This window comes from Mycetomoellerius zeteki, unplaced genomic scaffold, assembly GCF_001594055.1.
Source record: "Mycetomoellerius zeteki isolate Tzet28-1 unplaced genomic scaffold, Tzet1.0 scaffold133, whole genome shotgun sequence".
Taxonomy (NCBI): Eukaryota; Metazoa; Arthropoda; class Insecta; order Hymenoptera; family Formicidae; genus Mycetomoellerius; species Mycetomoellerius zeteki.
Window position 1 is genome coordinate 186,065 of NW_017256266.1, and position 19,901 is coordinate 205,965.

The following is a 19,901-nucleotide window of genomic DNA, read 5'->3' on the forward strand; positions in this document are numbered from 1 at the left end:
CACACACACACACACGACGCACGCACGCACACAGAGATTAATATTTCCAGAACGACTCGATTATATCAGCGTCCGTGAGAAAATAGAACGCAAAGTTTCACAATGATTTCGAAGGTCTTTTTAAACAATAACTGTGATACATACAAAGTATCTCGGACATCGCATGAAAGGCTGATTTTCGGGTCGGCATTACTTATTGTTTTCTATGTCCGCCAGGTCAACGAACAAAGAGAACGAAATTTATGTTCCGTGTCTCCTAGTTCAACAAATATTGCTAATAGAATATTGGACCTTGAACGCTTTGACTTTTTCTTTCTCACGACAAGAGGTGGTGAAGCGCTACTGGTAGGCCGCGAAGAACGCGTGGTTCTCCAAGTAAAAGTGATGCAAGTGACGCGTTCGTATTCGTACGTAAAGCGTGGTTACGAACGGGCATACTGGTCGCGCGGTAATTATCCGGATATGGTGAATCGTGTAAACGCGTCCTAGTTCTTTTCTTTATGCTCGATCGGTCTTCTTCTTTCCCGCAACATTTATGCACGCGCGCTCGTCTTTTCCTATCTCTCTTGTGTATGTGAGATTCTCGATGATGTCGCGATCCACCTACGACACGATCGATGACGCGTCCTCCACGAATAGGTAAACCGGTACACATTAGTCTAGGTCTAGATGCATTCGTTAATCGGCACCGCGATGAATAACACGGAGCATGCCAATTCGCTTTTTTCTTTCGCGGTGGGTGATGCGTCATGTGATCTGACTCGAAGAATTGGTCTGACTATAGCGGCTACACTTTCATCCGTCGCGAAGGATACACTTTGGAAATTATGAATAATTACGTTGGAACGGTCGCTTGGAATGTCCAAGACCTACTATGCCAGTTTCCAGATATTAAGACTCAAAATGAAAAAAAACTGTTTCAAGAATTACATAAAAAATGTCATAAAGAATTTATAACGTAATAAATAATTCAAAATAAAAGGATTTCAAATGAGTTAAGTTTTAAAATATGAATGGAATATAATATGAATAGACAAGAAAGTATTTTTTTTCTGTGAAAAAGATAGCTCTTTAACTCTGTTCATTATTATTATAATATTTTTATATTGATATTTTGTATAATATACTTTTATGTTGATATTACATATAATATACAATAATATACAGTTATAATATATATATATTAAAAAGAATAATAATTTATTTATTGTTTTCCACCTCCTATTCTCAAACACGGAATAGTGCGTCAAACGCGGAGATAAAGAATGCTTAAGTAGAATGGCATTGTATTCGGTAATTGCTGCAAACATTCGTAGGACATACTCACTTTGAACTGCGACCAGAAACTGGTGGGCCATTGCCAGGAATAGTCGTCATCAGCAGAACTCGCGCTGCTACTGGCGTGGCTTTGTGTATCCAACCATAGCGTACGGCCTTCGTCTTCCTTCACTGTAAACCATCGAGGAAATGAGTCTTTAGAGCAGCTTTATGAGAATTGCATCGTCGATAAATACGCAGATAGGCAGAGATGCACAGTTAAAAGGAGAAGAACTCGATGATAATTATTTCACGATTTCGCTTTGCTTGCTTTTTTATTTTCTTCCCCCCTCTCTCTCTCTATATATACATATATATATATATATATAATTCACTGCAGTTTCTTTTATCATGATTGAATGTTAATGTAACAAGTTCATATTATTCAATTATTTACATTTTTATGTAATATTTCATTATCTATAATTTTATTATCTATAATTTTGTTCCATTATATTGGATTTTCTTTATAGAAATAATTCTTCATTATTAACGGTCTCTGATGTAGTTATATTAATGAAAAGAATATACTTAATATAATTTAATATAGTCATATTAATGTTGAAAATATTTAAAACACTTTATAAATTTAAATAATTTAAAAATACAGAAAACTAATTAAATAAATACCAGCAATGTACGAGTGCATAAAATTGGTTCTCATTTACAATTTTTTTATGATGGAAAAAAGAAAAATTTTACATCTGTCTTAGAGCGTTCCGCAGCTATTACATTTATTTTTGACAACTTTATTTTTGGCTTTTTTAGTATTTAATATTATTATAAATATAGAGAAAAAGAATACTTTATTTTTCTTATTCTCTCTCCGATTTAGATTGATCAAATTTTTTAACATTATTCGTAAAAAATAGCGATTTTTAAATACTTTTTTGACTTAGTTTATTATTTGTTATCGAAAATGAAATCGAGATGATTCTGAACTACTTATTTCGAAATCTAACCGTCCATGGATATATGTAATTACATCATCAAAAGCGAAAAGATAAATAACTCTTGGGAATCAGTACGCGCCATAACGCTTCACGAGTTAAAGACTAAACATTCGATAGACAGATTCAATCAAGTTATCTATTTTAACAGTTCATAAAGCGACCCTTCTAGAGTTTGCCGTAGGGCAGACGCAAGATACTTGATCTTTGAGCAAGTGTGCGCTTTAAATGGACATATCAGAGCCGTAACGGTCTGTCTGCGGTCTAGGGGAAAGTCTAGGTGTGTATACATTTAAATATATTATCGCAGGGCGAACTGCATACTATATAATACCGTTGTGGCTGATGTGGTGCTCGTGATAATGAATGAGATGGTCGCAGAGCGGATGTTGGCTGGGATTATACTCCGGGCGAAGTTCCGGTGGGCAGTCAGGTCCCTGTCTTGCAGCTCTCGCTGCGGCAACGATGCGATCTCGAACTTCCTCTGGCCCCTTTATTTGTTCCACTGAAACAGAAGCGTTTCGTACAACACCGAGCTCTCTTCTCAATCGATTCTGATCAATTCAAGTGAACAACAACGTTTCTCGCGGTATTTCACCAGCAGTTATTTCAAAAAACAGATTTGCGATAGTAGATGTATATATTCATATTTACAAAAAGAAAATTATTTATTTCCATAATGCAAATATTTTAAGAAAGTATTTTTTTATTTTCATGAGCATTTGTCGCATTAAAAAGACACTATTTGTGTCATATAAAATATTGACACTAAATATAAAGTATAGAATGTGTACGTTATTATTATAATTTTATTTTTATAAATGTTTCTTTTAATTTTTTTTTTTTGCAAAGCACGTGATATTTTTGTGACATATATATGTATACAAAAAATTTATATAATTATACTACACTACTCAACAAAAAATAGGGAACACTTTCGAACACGCTCAAAATTGCGCAATATTCAGAACACCATAACTCGGTGAAAAATCGTCGCAGAAAATAAATCGAAAAAGCATTTTAAAGATTGAAATCTCTATTTTTCAAATCGGTAATCGATATTTCAATTTGATCGATCCTTCATGGAGCTACGCGTATACAAATGGATACCCATCAAACTTGAAAATTTTGATCAAACTTCACAAAGGTCTATGGCGTGTACTAAAATAATATTGTAGAATGATATAATGCGGTTCACATCATTCGATAGAGTGAATCTTTACCTTCAATTTGTTTTTTTATTGCTCGTTCTACAATTTTTTTTCACCGAGTTATTGAACGTTGAAGTAAAAATGTTACTTTTGCTTCAATGTTCAATAACTCGGTGGAAAAAAATCGTAGAACGATCAATAAAAAAAACAAATTGAAGTTAAAGATTCACTCTTTCGAATACTGTGAACCGCATTATTGTGAAATTTTTAGTACACAGATCTTTGTAAAATTTGATCAAAATTTTTAAATTTGACGGGTATCCATTTGTATCCGCGTAGCTCCATGAAGGATCGATCAAATTGAAATATCGATTACCGATTTGAAAAGTAGAGATTTCAACCTTTAAAATGCTTTTTCGATTTATTTTCTGCGACGATTTTTCACCGAGTTATGATATCCTGAATATTGCGCAATTTTGAGCGTGTTCGAAAGTGTTCCCTATTTTTTGTTGAGTAGTGTATATAAGAAAAAAGGTTATATCGTAGAAAATATATTAGAAAAATTAAAGACAGACATTGATTTTTTTCAAAGAAGAAAACCATAAATTTTATGAATTTGAAACGCGTTTAAAGAAAAATAAAGATCGTATCTATTAGGTATATAAGTTTATTCGCAGGTTAATTCAACGAAATTAATTCATATAATGAAGTGTGCTTACGAATGAAGTCTGCGGGGTTGTAATGTGGCAGTAGAGTAAGTCCTATTGTAGAGAAGAATCTACCAACATTCGCCGTCGATCCGTAGTACGCCACCTGACCATTACTCAAGAGGAGAAGCTTACTAAAACTGTGGAACATCCTGGAACTAGGTTGGTGTACCGTCACCACAATGCTCTTACCCTCCTGCTCAGCATATTTCTTCAATCGCGAGATCAATGCCTGTGCCGAATGCGAGTCGAGTCCACTCGTAGGTTCCTGAAAGATGAAAGATTTTATAAATTAGCGATGTAATAATGGTTTAACTTACTTTTTATCTTTTCTACTTTTAAGAATTAGGAAAGAATAAAGAGTAAATTAAACCGAGATTAAAGTTAATTTACATTGGTAGAAATAAACATTAAAAAACTTTTTTTAAACAAAAATTCACGTAGAAAATTAAATCATGCTATTCATTCATTTTTCAATTTATAAATTGTATAATATACAGATACGTAATTTCAAATATATTCTATTTGAAGAATTTTCTTTTTTTACAGTTCCTTAATGTCATAAAATTCTATGTTCGTGCAGGAAAGAACTGAAAAATTTTCAATTCTACATTATTCGTTTTATAGTTAGACTTATATGAACTTCGTAAGTTTCTACATAAGTTTCCATAAGTTATTTAAATTTTATATAATAATTTTTTCCGATTGATTAACATTTAAAAATAATTATATTACATTATGAAGAATAGAATCCGTGAATGTAGATATACTTTTTGTAAAACTATATGTGTGCGTGATGAACAATTATTAAATCAATCATGCATAAATATAATAAAACACATGCAATTAGCTTACAAAGAAAAAATGTAGGAAAAACTTACGTCAAGTAGCATTAATGATGGATTCGTGAGTAATTCGCAAGCTATACTCGTCCTCTTCTTTTCACCACCGGAAATTCCCCGTTTCGAATAATCTCCAATAACTACACAAGAAATATATTATTTTATAAATTAAAGAAATAATGTCCAATATGTTGAATTACAAATATTATTTCGCAAATGTAGAAATTAATTTTTGGAAAATATCAATTAGGAAGTTGAGGGAATCATCTTATATTGTTAATTTATATTATTTAACACATACGATTGTGATATTCATTAAGAAAAAAATATATTAAAATGTGCAGACGTAATATAATTGCGAATGTTAAGTATTTTCGCGTGGAATTAATGCGCACTGTTTTCTATTTTCTATACGTGATTGCGCTATCAACGAAGTGAATAATACACGAAAATAGTACTCGACTAAGCAACGAGATACGCGAAGATCCGTCATACGAAAGATATTGAAAATGTAGGCGATCGTAATTACCATGTCACGCATTTTACCGAGGCGGAGGAAAAAAAGGATATTTAATACAGGTTCAGAAGATACGACGCGTATGATCTCCGACAATAAAGCGTCAAAGGCGTTTTATTAGCATGCAAGCCTACGTCCGCGGTCGCGAATAACAGAATTACGAGCAGATATCGATGAAAAATTACCGCTGAACAATAAAGATAAATATACAATAAAGATAGTTTTCCCTTTCTCTCGGCGGCGTTGGCGTCTAACATTCCCGGTGCCGATATTCGGATTTGTTAACGCCAGCTGGAACTACTCGTATAAACGAGACGCGGGGCGCGTGATCTCTGACGCGTGGTAAATTATTAAACTTCGTCGTCGCCGCTGCCGCCGCCGGTCGTTCATGCCTTCGGGGTACAGGAAGAGAAACGAACGTATAATTGTGTACGGGGAATAATATTTTACGTCACATACGCGACCGAGGCGGTCGCGTTTAGCGCTCGCGGAGCCCGGAATGGAAAATATTATTACACCGAATGGAAAATACGTGTATACGGATGCTTTGCGAAAACTGGGACTGTCAACAGAGCCGAAATTCCGTGTAGTAGTAGTTGCGTGATCTTGCAATAGATAGCTGGCATACGTTAGTTAAGGACAGATGTATGCGTTTAAGTGAGACGGAACGATATATAATATAATGTAAGAAATGAATCAAAGATGTCACTATTATCGAATTTGGAATTTAAAAAGTCTGCACTATCAACCTCGATCAAGTTCGGTAATCGGTTTAGGATCCCCTTAATGATCGAGGAAATCGTTTATCAACCGACCGACAATGAGCCCGGCTCTCTGCGGCAGCAGAGATACGCGTACTTTCCCTCGTTGATATTCCGGAAAATGTCACCACGCTTCCGCTACATTCGACGTTTCTATACGTTTCTATACGTAGCTGAGTGAGACAACACGGGATGACCGCAATTCGCGTCTACGTCATTCGAGTAAGACTCTGAGATCAATTAAGTTGCAGTCGACAGGCTTTATTTTGACAAAAGCAATTATCTCAATGAACAATTGAATATAAAAAGAATATCTGTAAAATACAATTTGGAGTCTTCAATGGATAAGCTAAGATCTTATTCTTCGAGATCTGATTAAGATTAAGCGGATTTCTTGCTTCTTGCGGATTTAACGCTCAATTGCCAATAGCTGTCTAACTTCTGAACATTAAGAAGCAACGTCCAATCCAATTTGCTCGTTAACGAAGGTTGTATATTATTTTGAGAAATGATGTCTCGTCCAATTTTCTCGTTAACGACGGATCTACATCATTCTGAGAATCTCACGACATACGTGAAGCATGAGACATGCATGTAGGTCAGCTTGTATATTACTTGGCTCGTTTTTCCTACATGCATATTTCGATAACGCGCCCATGGCTGCTTGACGCTCGGACGACGGTTCGATATTTGTGATCATGGAAATTGTCAATCAAAATGCTAAGTCAAGACGGATAGTCGCGGTGACGATAACAGTAAGAGTCGGTCACAGATTACACGATTCACCTCTGCCTCGATTTGCGCTATAGTTAGGGCTAAACATCGAAAAGTCGGATGGTTAATGATATTTATAGTTGTAACGTGAAAGCCATATGTCAAATCAATTCAGTCTTCATCTTCGATTTTAGATTACTTTAAAATATTTACATTCGACTTAAATTCTAAAAGATCGAAAACTTGAGTATAAAACAACGAAGTAAGTGGTAATTTGTCGTATGTATATGTATACGTTCTCTCTTAACAAGTTTTGTCAAATTGATTTCGATCATCCGCTCTAAGAAGCCCAAATGAGTGATCATTTATAAAATAGAAAAAATATACTTTAATATATATTATTTATATTATTAAATATTTAATAATATAATTTCAGGTAGAATAAATAAAACTCACAAATCGAAATCAAATGTTTCTTTTTCTGCTTATATATCTGTTTTGAATAAAATAGATATAAATAATTTTATTTTTGGTTAATCTAATGTATCATTTTACTAATATTTTACTATATATGTTTTAAATATTTTAAATAAAATATTTAATAAAATTATTTTTGACTGGATAAATAAAACCGTTACCTACAAATGAGTAATGGGGCTTTTGTGAAAACTCGCGCGTCATCCAGATATGAGTATCATGTAGTTAAAGTGTTAACAAATGCAAATTCTCGAAAATCGCGTTAAACTGAATTTAACAATATCTACTATTCACAGAACGACGCGATGTATCTCGGTCGAGCGTGTTATTAGATCGTATAGAGTAATAACGCCTCTTCTATAATGCTACACAGAAATCGCGAGCGGCCGTTGTTTACATCGTGGACGTGTATACGAGCAAACGTATTTTACGACTTCGACTCAGAGAAATCGAGCGAATTACGGATCGGTGGAATTAATCCGGGCGCTGGTGACCATAGAGTATTTTTTTTGAGGTCCCCTCGGTACCTTGGGTGAACTTTATGTTTTTTGGGTCGCTGAATCCGAATTTCGAGGGTACCACGCCGAATTCTTGTTCATTTTTTTGTTATTAACAATTTAGATTGCAAAATCGTGTTTTTCGTGTTTTGGGCGGAAAAAAAATATTTTACCATAAATCTAAGCTCGGAATTCGATTCCGCATGAAAAAATACAATTAAAACTTGTATTATATGTGCCAATTGTAAATTATTCAATTATGCATAATGCTGAGCTCGAAATCCATGCACGACTACGTATGTGGTCTTTATGATTTTTTAGTAAATTACAACAGTTAGATATTATTAATTATAAGCAAAAAACTATAAATATAAACTTTTTTTCATTATTAAAATCTTACACGAAGTGAAAAATATCAAGCAGAAGGCGCGGCGCGACGCGACGACTCGCACGCGCGTGTTTTTAAAACACGTCGGAGTTTGCGACGCTTGCCTGTCTGTGCCTGTTTATCGCGCGGAGCCTCATTTCGCCGTCGGAGCTTTGAGATACAGTACGTATTTGAGAACAGGTGAATTATTTAGTATTTTGACTATGTCCCAAAGCAGTGATTTAAATTTTGACAAGAGCTTATGTATTATTTGCCAATCAAAAGATTATAACTTAACTAGTACAATAAATGGTTGCGAGAAAATACGTAAAGCCGCTAATCAAAGACAAGATACAGTATCATTAAGATTGAATCAATTGACACATGATGAACTTTTTCAATATCACGTAAGTAATACATGCTACAAGACGTATGTAAACAATATAAAATTGCAAGAGCTGTGAAAAAATTGAAAGAAGCAAACCACGAGATCCAACAAAGCACAAGCCAGTGTACGGCAAAAAATAACAATGTTCTAAAAGAAAATAATAGTAGAATTACAAGGTCACAATTAAACCATCTGTCTATAAAACCGAGAAATGAATCTGAACATAATAAGTGCATTATTTGTGGTTATTATTCTCATAAAGGGGAAAAACAAACCTTTAGAATAAGTGAAAAAGAGCGCGCAGATAAATTTTTTCAAATAACAAGGTTTTTTCAAGATGATGTTTTTGTGCAATGTTCAGATTTAGAAAATTCATCAGATATTTTTGCCAGTGATATTTACTGTCATAAGAATTGTATTAAATTATATTTAAAGAAATATGAAATTGTTGTAAATGCTCATTCTAGTCAAGAAAGTCGTCTTGCGGAGCACAGTGATAAAGACAGTGAAAGTAATGAAATTGTTACACACAAATCATCTGCTATTGCTCATGTAATCAATTCTTTTATTCCACGGGTTCGCAAAGGGGAAGTTTTTACTTTAACCAATGTTCGCGATCAAGCAAATGAATTTTCGAAGTCAACACTAAATATTCTCAATATAAACATTAAAAACTATTTGATAGATAATTACGGCGAAACGATTGAATTTTCAGTTCCATCTGATAGAAAAAAGGCAACTCTATTCTATGATAGTAAAATTTCTTTAGCAGATGTCCTCACAAACTTGCAGCCGAAAAATATTCTGAAGAAAAGTGCGAAAATGATTAAAGATGCCCTTAATACTCTCGATTTTAATCTAGAAGATAAGTTTCTTGATGTGTATAATTTGAGATCCTCGTGGGAAAAGTTTGAAATTCCCGAAAATTTATTAATATTTCTAACCGAACTATATGCTTTAAGAAAACGTGCAAAAAAAGAATCTGTTCAAAGTGAATTGTCTGAAAATAAAATCTTAAAAATGAAAGCTTTATGTCAAATAATGTTCTATATTCTAAAAAACGGTAAAGTAAAGACGCCGTTACACGTGCTTATTGCTCAAACTATTCACATTACATATAAAAGTAAGGATCTGATTGAGTGCTTTAATCGTCTTGGACTAAGTATTTGGTTACTGTATAAAGGATCAACATTTAGTCGTAAAAAAAGTTTCTATTCTCTATCCCCCTATCGATCAATTATTACCTAGTTGCAATTGTCTGGTGTGCTCTACGAAGGCATGTTGCTATCGTGCGGCAAAATTACGATGCGTTTCTTTCTGTAAATGTCGCGTAAATGACACTTACAAAAATTCATATGTATAAAAATAATTAAACTTTCCTTATTAAATCAATTAATTTCATTTCCATACATACCTTCCTACATTGTAGAAATATAACAATATATATTAATAAGAACTGAGTGCGGTCTTGCGCAGATTCAGTAGTTTAGCTTTCACTTATTCATAATAGAATAATTCAGAATTGGTACTGATTATACTTATTTTAATTGTATTTTTTCATGCGGAATCGAATTCCGAGCTTAGATTTATGGTAAAATATTTTTTTTCCGCCCAAAACACGAAAAACACGATTTTGCAATCTAAATTGTTAATAACAAAAAAATGAACAAGAATTCGGCGTGGTACCCTCGAAATTCGGATTCAGCGACCCAAAAAACATAAAGTTCACCCAAGGTACCGAGGGGACCTCAAAAAAAATACTCTATGGTCACCAGCGCCCGGACTAAATCCTCGGCTCGTAATTACGAATCGCGTGGCCGCGAGTCTAAAAACGTCGTGGCTTGACATCGATCCTTCGGCTTTACGGCGCGGGTGCGCGCCGTCGTACTCACTGGTGTCTTGGCAGCCCGCGAGGTCGAGGACCTCGATGATGTGGTCCACGCATTGCATCTTCTGGGAGTGTGAGAGTGTGTCCGGAAGCCTCAGCCTTGCCTGGTACTGCAAAATTACGATGCGATACAAACGCGTGACGTGTCGCGCGAGCGCGTGTAAGCGACGATCGGTTTTAGTGCCGTCCGATCGGTTTACGCGCTCTGACGAGCCGCGTAAACGCGCGCATTAAAACAGCAACGTAAACAAAACCATGCCGCGCCTCAGCGCAGTGCATCGCGGCTGGTGGATGCATTTCCGTTTCGTAATATATCCAGGCCACTTTGTACTATTATTACTCCGGTCGGCTCTAACGCGCCGCGCCGCGCCGCGCCAGGGGCGCGCCCGTCATAAGCCGATCGTTAAGTCAATTACGATGACGCGTCGATTGCGAAATCACGGGCTGTTTTTACCTCGGAAAAATGTCTGAGGATAGTTAATTCAAGAGTATTTGCATGAGCGTCTCGTAAATAGCTGTGTCTTACGATTTGACGTCTTTAAATGTTCGACAGGTGCCAAAAAATAAACATACGATTAAAACATAAACATGTTACAAACAATGTTAAATTAATCTACAATCTAGTCCAACAAATATATTTTTTAAATTGAAACATGACAAAAACGCATATTTAAATTCGATTTTAAAATATTTAATTCGAAAAGAGATTAATGACGCCTGCTGTGACAAATTCAAATTCTTTCGTCTCGTCAATTGGAATAATAATAATCTCCCAATGAATCTCGGAATAAATCGATAATTTATTTTCAAAGTGATCTTATCTTAATCTTTTTTTGAAATTAGGTTGATTCAATTCAGGTCTTTTCACGACGATTAATTATATTATTTTAAACCGAACTCTGTCATTCCCTCATCGGTGGAAAAATTAGCACAATGTTAAACAATGGCTTGTACACTGTACCGTTATATAATAGATATATATTCAATTTATGTACGTTCTATGTATGTCGCTTTTACAACTTATTATAAATGTTCGAAAATCTAACAATTTCCATTGATTATATTTTGGCAACAGAATAAAACGGATAAAAGTCATCTTTTTTATTTACCTTCACAAGATATTCCTTCAATAAAATATTGATTTAAATCAGCATGTTATAGTTATAGGAACATAATTAAAACTGTTTAGGAACACTAAAACATTTGGGGTAAAGAGCTGTCTGATGAAATTTTCCGTGATGCAAACATGTCAATTCCGTACGCGTCCAAGAATGTGTCGTCGCGCGGCTTGATGTGCGATGATATGTTATGGATCGCCCTTTATATCACAACCAACAGCGGCTACGCGTACGGATATAGAGACCGGCCGAGACGACGACGTGCCGTTTCTCAACGTTCATTCTCCTCGTGCCGTTACACAAGAGGGGGTCCGTTATGCGGAGAGAGAAAGTGCGGCCGATGATATTGTACTCGCCGGGAACACAGTTATGTCTAAATAAAGATAACGACGATACCCGGCTGTGGAATCGGACCACGGAAAAGTGAACCTCTTCTTCTGTTCTCCCATCAGTTTATATTCCTGTCTTTGAAACGAAAGGGCCTTTTGACGAGGCCGAGTTTTAAGAATGCGGACAAACAGCGCGATCTTCTTATTTCTTTTAACTTCGAACAGTCTTCTTTTTTCTTTTCTTTTTGTTTTAATAATATTAAAATTATATTATATGTTAACATGATAAATAAAGTCATTTTGAAATTTTGTCACAATTTCAAAAATTGTGAAAAAATATGCGGATAAGATAAATAAAAAAAAATCTTGTCATATCAATAGTAACAACTATTTCTTAATGAAAAAGTTTCAAAAGTTAATGAAAAAGCTAAATATGTATGAAATAGATCTTTATATATCTGAACATTTAATTTCATGATACTAATTACAAGCATGATTTAGATAAACGTGTAAACAATGATATTACTTCACAAATCTTCTAAATACATTTACACTGATAGTAAGATGATTTTCGCGCAATATTTTTTACTGCTTTCATTCATGTGTATCAAACAATTAATTCGCTCGAGAGAGAAGATCATCAATATGCGAGATATTAAAAGATTCATTATCTCGTAAAATCATACAATGGTCAAAGCGAAACCAGCCTCAAACTTTCGGTTTGTTCGTCGTTAGATGTAAAACACAATTCTTTGGTAGACAACAGTAGCGAGACCGTCGAGCGGAAAGGGAGAGGAAGCGGCTAGAAAAGAAGGCAGAAGAGACCTCCAGGAGAGAGAAAGTGTCATCCCGCTGAAAGGAACTACAACCGCGGTTTTACCTCTCTCTAAACAGCGCGCCGTGTGCACGCGCGCGATATGCGCGCGTGTAGAGGCGGCGCCAAATGTTTTCGAAACCGTAAGACGCGCGCCGCGGAGCTCTCGGCGGTTCACTGACCGAGTTATGACGTCACCGCGAGAGATACGACGTCCCCCTCCCCGACTCCGCGAACCGCCGTTCCACGCTAACGGTCGCGGCTAGACGAACGACGGTTGCGAGAGCGCGGTGTATCGCTATGCGTGTGACACGCGCGTGCCGCGTAGGTACTCACGCGCGCGCGAGTGGGCGTCATGCACGTGATACTTCTATTTCTATCTCTATTTTATTTTATTTTTATCTCATTTTTGTTTTTTGTGTTTTATATTTTGAATTTGTATCAACTGTATTGCATATCTTTTATAACAATATTTATACTTTGTAGGGAAGAGAAAGAGAGAGAAAGTGTCATTTATTAGCAAAACAAGATTTAACTCTGGTTCTGATTCCGATTTGCTTTCTCTCTCTCTCTCTCTCTCTCTCTCTGTTTTTTTTTCATTATTCAATTATTTTGCTTGGTTTCTAAATGTACACATTATATCGTAAACAATTTTACAATTTTCAATGTTTTAGCGTTTGAGAGAATCTCACTAAATTATTCTCAATAAATATAGCGATATCTGTATTCTATCTCTATTCAGATGTTTTATTGAAAGTTTTGCCTCGACAAGACGCAGAGCAGGATTGTTTTGAATTCGACCCATTGATCGAATTTAAATTATTTACACTCGCTCTCAATGCGCGGTTGCGCGATGACGACAGACAAATAAAACTTAGGTATTTGAATTTAAACTGTATGCAATCTCTCATTGTTAAACGTTCTTCGATATATGAATATATTCGTTCGTTATACCATTACATTTTGAAGTTACGAAACAATGTATTCTTAGAATACTTTATACGGGAATATGGAATTAATATGTATCTATTTTTCTCTCTACATTTTAAGACGTTAATTATTTTTATATATTTTAACATTTTATAATCATAATTGTCTCAAAAGACGAGATTCTTTCTTTTTTGCACATTATTTTACCACAACTTTGTCGATTATCTCGAAGAATTATTGAAAAATTGTTGAAAATGTTGAAAAAAATATTGAACAAAATATTGAAAAATTATTAATATTATTTAGTTATCATGATTTTTCACAATCTTCATTGCTATTGAAGAAATTTTTTTTCAGTTAGTACATGTGCACGGAAAATGAGAACACTCTTAACGTCGCGCAAGATTAAGATGAAAAAATATTAAACGTAGAAAAGAAAGTAAATATTACATGTTTCCGAGATTAAATATAGGGTGCGGTCAAAGTAATCTTACTACGAATGCTTTGAAGCATTGGCCAATCAGAAGAAAGAATTTTACGAATTAATCAATCAAAGAATGCTTCAAAGCATTTGTATTATACACTGACCATACCCATAGTCTTTCGGTTCACCTTGTTACGAGACTCTCTGTCTCCCGATTCGCAATGACTCGCGACGAACAGGTGCATGCGCGCGTGTGCGTACCGGCATGTTTATTCGATTAGAGTGGCTATAAAGCGACAAAGCGTGTGTCTGTCCGCATCCGTTTTCCGCCCAGACCTCTTAAATCCCCCAAGTGCAACGGGGCGCGTTGGCTCCTAGCCCGAATTTGCATTCCCCGCGATCTTTGCGATACAGGGTGTCCTCCTAATTCCCGCTTACTTGGCGCGTGGGTCGTGATGAATATCGAGTGAAAGGCACGCGGTTGCCCTGACACGCCCGATGCCGGATTTTCGTGGAAAACGAGGAAACGCTACGCTTGTTTCTGCGTTTTGTTCTCTTATTTCTGGGTACTGGTACAGAAATGCATCCACAGCACTGTCACGTTTCTATCGTTGCGCTTTTTTTTTCACTGTTTATTTCATTGCGTATAAGTCCTCGAGACATGCTCCTCTAAATTTTGCATACAAATAAATTGTTTTTATCCTCATATCATGATCAGCTTCGTATCGACGTACCATTGACTATTTGGGGTTTCATCATTTATTTATATGTATACAAAAGTTAGCGGGGCACAGTAGCGATATAGACTCTGAATCATCCAGCGTACACAGTCAAATATTCTATTAAGTGCAAGATAAATGTTCATTCAGTATTCATTGCTGTCATATATCACTTGTCAAATCCTTTAAAATAAAAATAATACCAAGTAAATGTAGTATCAAAATATTTTATAAACATGATATATAATATATAATATAACACATCATTTGAATTTAAAAGTGACACAAAATCTCACTCTCGCGAGTTTCTTTTACAAAAATTTGACTTTTCAATTTATTTTAAATCAATACAAAATATACTGGAACTTATCTTTAACTCTACATATAATTATAAATTATTACATATATAAATCTAAAAGGCGAAACGTCAAAATAACTGTGTATCGCACGTTCATAATTAGACTAGTATTCATAATCAGTTTTTATATTTAAGACCGTACAGTCTTAAGATGTCATGAACCAATCAGAGAGTTATATTAGCAACTTAAGACATTACTTAAGACGGTCCTAAAATAAAAATCGACTATGAGTATCGGCATTAGATTATAGGTCGGTATTCATAGTCAGATCTTATTTCAAGACCGTTGTAAGTAATGTCTTAAGATGCTAATACAGGCCTCTGATTGGTTCGTGACATCTCAAGACTGAACTTAAGACGGTCTTGAATATAAGAACTGACTATGAATACCGGCCATAGTTTCTTGCTGCTATATAATAGTCTCTCTGAACTTACCTCAAGCGTCTGCCGTAAGGTGAGATCAGGGAAAAAAATATCCTGCTGTTGTACGTAGCAGATTCTTCTGCGCCACCGTTTGGTGAGCCTCTCGCGATTCAACCAGATCTCACCGCCGTCCACGCCAACACGGCCGGACAAACAGTTCAGCAGTGTTGTTTTACCACAGCCTGCGTAACAAATATGCCAGACAAAAATTTAGCGCCTCCGTATGTTGTCATGTAAACTCGTTATATATTTCAGTGAATATATCTTTCACACATCGAGTGTTAGGTGTCTCTTACGCGCGTGAAAATCCTTATGTAAAGTCATATAAATTATCGGTGGACTAATAACCTTCGCTAATTTGAAAATCTACGATTTTGTACTTATCTATCTTCACTAACAAGAAAGGGTGATTTTGTCTACACATCGAGCAACATTTAAAAACTCCTAGCTATAACATATCATTAAAATCTTAGAAGTTTTAGTTCTTTGACTCTTCAAGTTGCTTAAAATGTTAAATTCTCATTTCTTCTATTTGTAAAGTCAATAAATTCTCAGACGCGATCTTCGAATATTCGAACTCGCTGCTTCTCTTTCTCGATCCAGGTCGATGAAACGGTAGATTTATATATAAAAATATTTTAAGAGAGAGAGATGCTCGAAGTGCGATAAATTACATAATTGTTAAAAACAAGCGGTATATGTTATTCGTAGCACGATCTTAAATGAAGAGTTAATGTAACTGTTATAGTATTATAAATGCGTTTACACTGAAAGAATCTTTCTTGTTAAAATACCACTGAAACTCGTGAGTATTACGAGTTCACCTTTAATCGTGTAATAAAGATTCAATTTTGTCCTTCTGTATTAGGAACGCCAGAATTTAACGTTGAAATAATTAAGCTCGGTGATTCGGCTGGATTTTGTATGTGGCGCACGGTGTGTTGGAACGGACTTTCTCGTGCAGCGATAAATATTCCAGCCGAACGAAATTGCCGGGCTGGTGTATATTTCGCCGCCGCGCGCATAAAAGCGGTTAAAGATAGAAACGCAGACTTAATTCCGTGCGACGTCCGTGCAACACCGTGCGATTAAGATACGCAAGAAATAATGTGAAACGTGAAAGAGTATTCGAGAAGCCGCGCAATTACGTTGGATCATTGGAGGGATGGGACGAAAAAGGATCATTACAGAAATGTAATGGTACAGAATAAACGCGAAGCTGTGTGTATGTTTTTTGTTATTAACGGTTCAACCGATGCGATGTATACGACGTAACTTTACGTGGCTATTTTTGGAACTGTTTTATACTCATCAGAATTTAACGTTCCTACTGTTGTTAATTATTTTGCATACATTATTTACGAAAAGAACGATTTTGCTGATTTAAAAATTTAACTAGATACAGATCTGAAAATAATTTGTTGGATTAATTATTACTATGTAGAACGTTCAAATTGTTTGCTAGAATGTCAAATCTTTTTGTAGTATTGTTCGTCATGCTTGAGTTTCCTGTCATAATTATTTTGATGGTACATTTTCAGATCTGTATTTAGATACTTCAGTAAAATCTTTCTGTGTATATCTCAGATATAAATATATATAAAAATTTATTATGTTTGCCAGTCCGTTCCGACGCACCATGCGCCACATACAAAATCCAGCCGAATCACCGAGTTTAATTATTTCGACGTTAAATTCTGGCGTTCCTAATACAGAAGAACAAAATTGAATCTGTATGACACGATTAAAGATGGACTCGTAATACTCACGAGTTTCAGTGGCATTTTAACAAGAAAGATTTTTTGAGTGTAATAATCTAATATTTTTAAATATAATTTGGAACTAAATATTTTATTGTCCACTTGAAAAAATAATTCTTTGAGAAATGTATCATCGTTATCGAATGCAATTGATATTACGCATGTTGCGAGAGTTAAAATGTGTTTGAGAAAGATTAACTAATATATGAAATAATGTGATACCTGAAGGGCCCATAACGGCCAATAGTTCGCCTGGCTTGACGACACCTGACACATCTCGAAGGAGCACTCGCTTGTCCTTGACTACCTGCAATCCCCGGAAGATTAGCTGCACCGGACGAGAATCCAGCGGGCACACCAACTGCAGCGCTGAGCTTTCCACTCTGTAAACATTAAAATATTGCACTTTCAGAAAAGACGCGTCTCTTGATTTTTCCGTCTTACATTTTTTAACATAAAAATTCTTATACTCGCGTAAGAAAATATCTAATATTTAAAAAGAAGATTCTTTTTTGAAAATAAGACATTACTGAAAATAAAAAAAATCATTTTAATGCAATACTGTTAATAATATAATAATAATAATTAATAAATAATATAATAATAATTATAATATAATATAATAATATAATATAATTAATAATATAATTCAGACAGAAATTAACATAAAAATCTTTAAAATATGATTTTCAAAGTGACACCGTTATAAAATTTCAAGTTACGTGCGGATTCGTCATTGGCACGCCGATTTCATTTGGAATCTTTTCGCGTAGCTACAATAAACCATTAGCGTAGATTCTGCAAGCGAAACTGCGGAATTATCGCCAGCGCTAAAGGTGCTAATTGCGTTTTCCAGATCTAGATTGCCGTATCAACACGTGACGTTGATATAAGGGAAAAAGGCGTTGATTACGTCCAGATGCTTTTATCGGGGGGATATGGCGTTAGCGAGATTAATCCGAATTTAATGGTTCGCGAGACATTTACGAGTATCCCATAAAAATTCACTTTGGCGCAAATCATCGGATAGGCGAATTTCGGTGGTCCATGTCATGGAGGGAGTCGTTAAAGCAAGGTGATGTAGATTCTAGTCAGACGTTTGCACTCGGCGCGAACGCGAGAAGCAAGCTTTATAATAACAATGACGTCTCATGGGAGTTATTTCACGACGGCAATTAAGCCTGGCGTGCGTTACGCTGAGAAATGGCGTTTCGCAATGCCAGAGAGACTCGTGCAATGTTGCTGGAAAATCTTTCTCTTTTCACCTGCCGACTGACCTCTTTCATATCTTTCAAGAACCTACCTCAATTTATTTGAAAATTTCCTCGCATTCTTCACAATTTATTAACTATACTTGTTTATGTTCGGATACAATAATATTCTTGATATTTCAATATTAGTGACACCTTGTTTATCGCTTTCTCAAAACTTGTATTTCTTTTATACAATTATAAGAGCCTACATAACTCTTATTAGAACTGGCGATTGAGATTGGAACGATTGTAAACAGAATATGAATATAAAAATGGAAATGTTCCACAAATAAGGTCTAAGTCAAGGCTAGTATTATGAATCTTTCCGTAAATATTTTCAATTCAAATAATATTGTTTTTCGTCAGAATAACTGTCCCATTATAGGTCTGTTTTTTTTAGCTAAAGTTCTGTGCAAGAAGTTCAGCTAAAAAGAACAGGTCTAATAAGACAACTGTTATTTTATTATAAACATACCGATTATATGTTAAACGATAATAAATTTGTGTGACAATTTCGGTGAAAAGTCAATACTCTTTCTGTGTGTTATATGAAATATATGTGCGTATGTGTATATATATTAAATATTGGCACGTAAATGCGTGTTTTTTTCATTTGTGCAAAAACGCATAAAGTCTATTTTGTTCTTTTTAATTTATATAATAATCCAAAAACAAATAGTGTTATGATCAGAAAGGTAAATTAAAAATTTTCAGATCATTATATATTACATACTCTAATAAAAATTTGTATCTAAATTTTCTTTAATCATTGGTTATTTCATTACTTTACATATATTTTATATTCTTTAGTACTATAATCACACTCTCAGATTGGATTTATGATAATACCGAAAAAAAAATTCTTGACGTACTTAATTCAATTCTTCCACACACTTAAGGTTAACTCTATATAATATAAAATTATAACTATATTAAGATTAAATCAATAATTTTTATTCTACTCCCTCGAATAAAATAAGATCAACATCTTGTTCTGAGACAAGTATAACACATATACATTTAGATTTAGAATTAAAGTCTATCCAGCAGGGGCGGATTCAAGGGGGAGGGGCATGGGAGCCATGCCCCCCCCTTGGGAGTTTCCCTTTTTAAAAATATTTATAGCAAAAGGTTATACATACTTTTAATATTTCTGAAATACTTAATCACAATTTTGATATTCCAAAAATATTTTTT

The 19,901-nt window shown here is 34.9% G+C and overlaps 1 protein-coding gene across 1 annotated transcript in view; it reads right to left on the reverse strand.

Moving 5' to 3' along the window:
• E23 (ABC transporter G family member E23) overlaps positions 1-19,901 on the reverse strand; it is a 149,662-nt gene that overhangs the window by 4,791 nt on the left and 124,970 nt on the right. The window contains exons 3-9 of the mRNA XM_018461862.1: positions 17,674-17,834; positions 15,704-15,873; positions 10,581-10,686; positions 5,007-5,107; positions 4,138-4,393; positions 2,602-2,772; positions 1,328-1,449 (exon numbers count right to left, since the gene is read on the reverse strand). Coding sequence (XP_018317364.1) covers positions 1,328-1,449; positions 2,602-2,772; positions 4,138-4,393; positions 5,007-5,107; positions 10,581-10,686; positions 15,704-15,873; positions 17,674-17,834 — 1,087 coding nt within the window. The remainder of the gene's footprint in view (positions 1-1,327; positions 1,450-2,601; positions 2,773-4,137; positions 4,394-5,006; positions 5,108-10,580; positions 10,687-15,703; positions 15,874-17,673; positions 17,835-19,901) is intronic.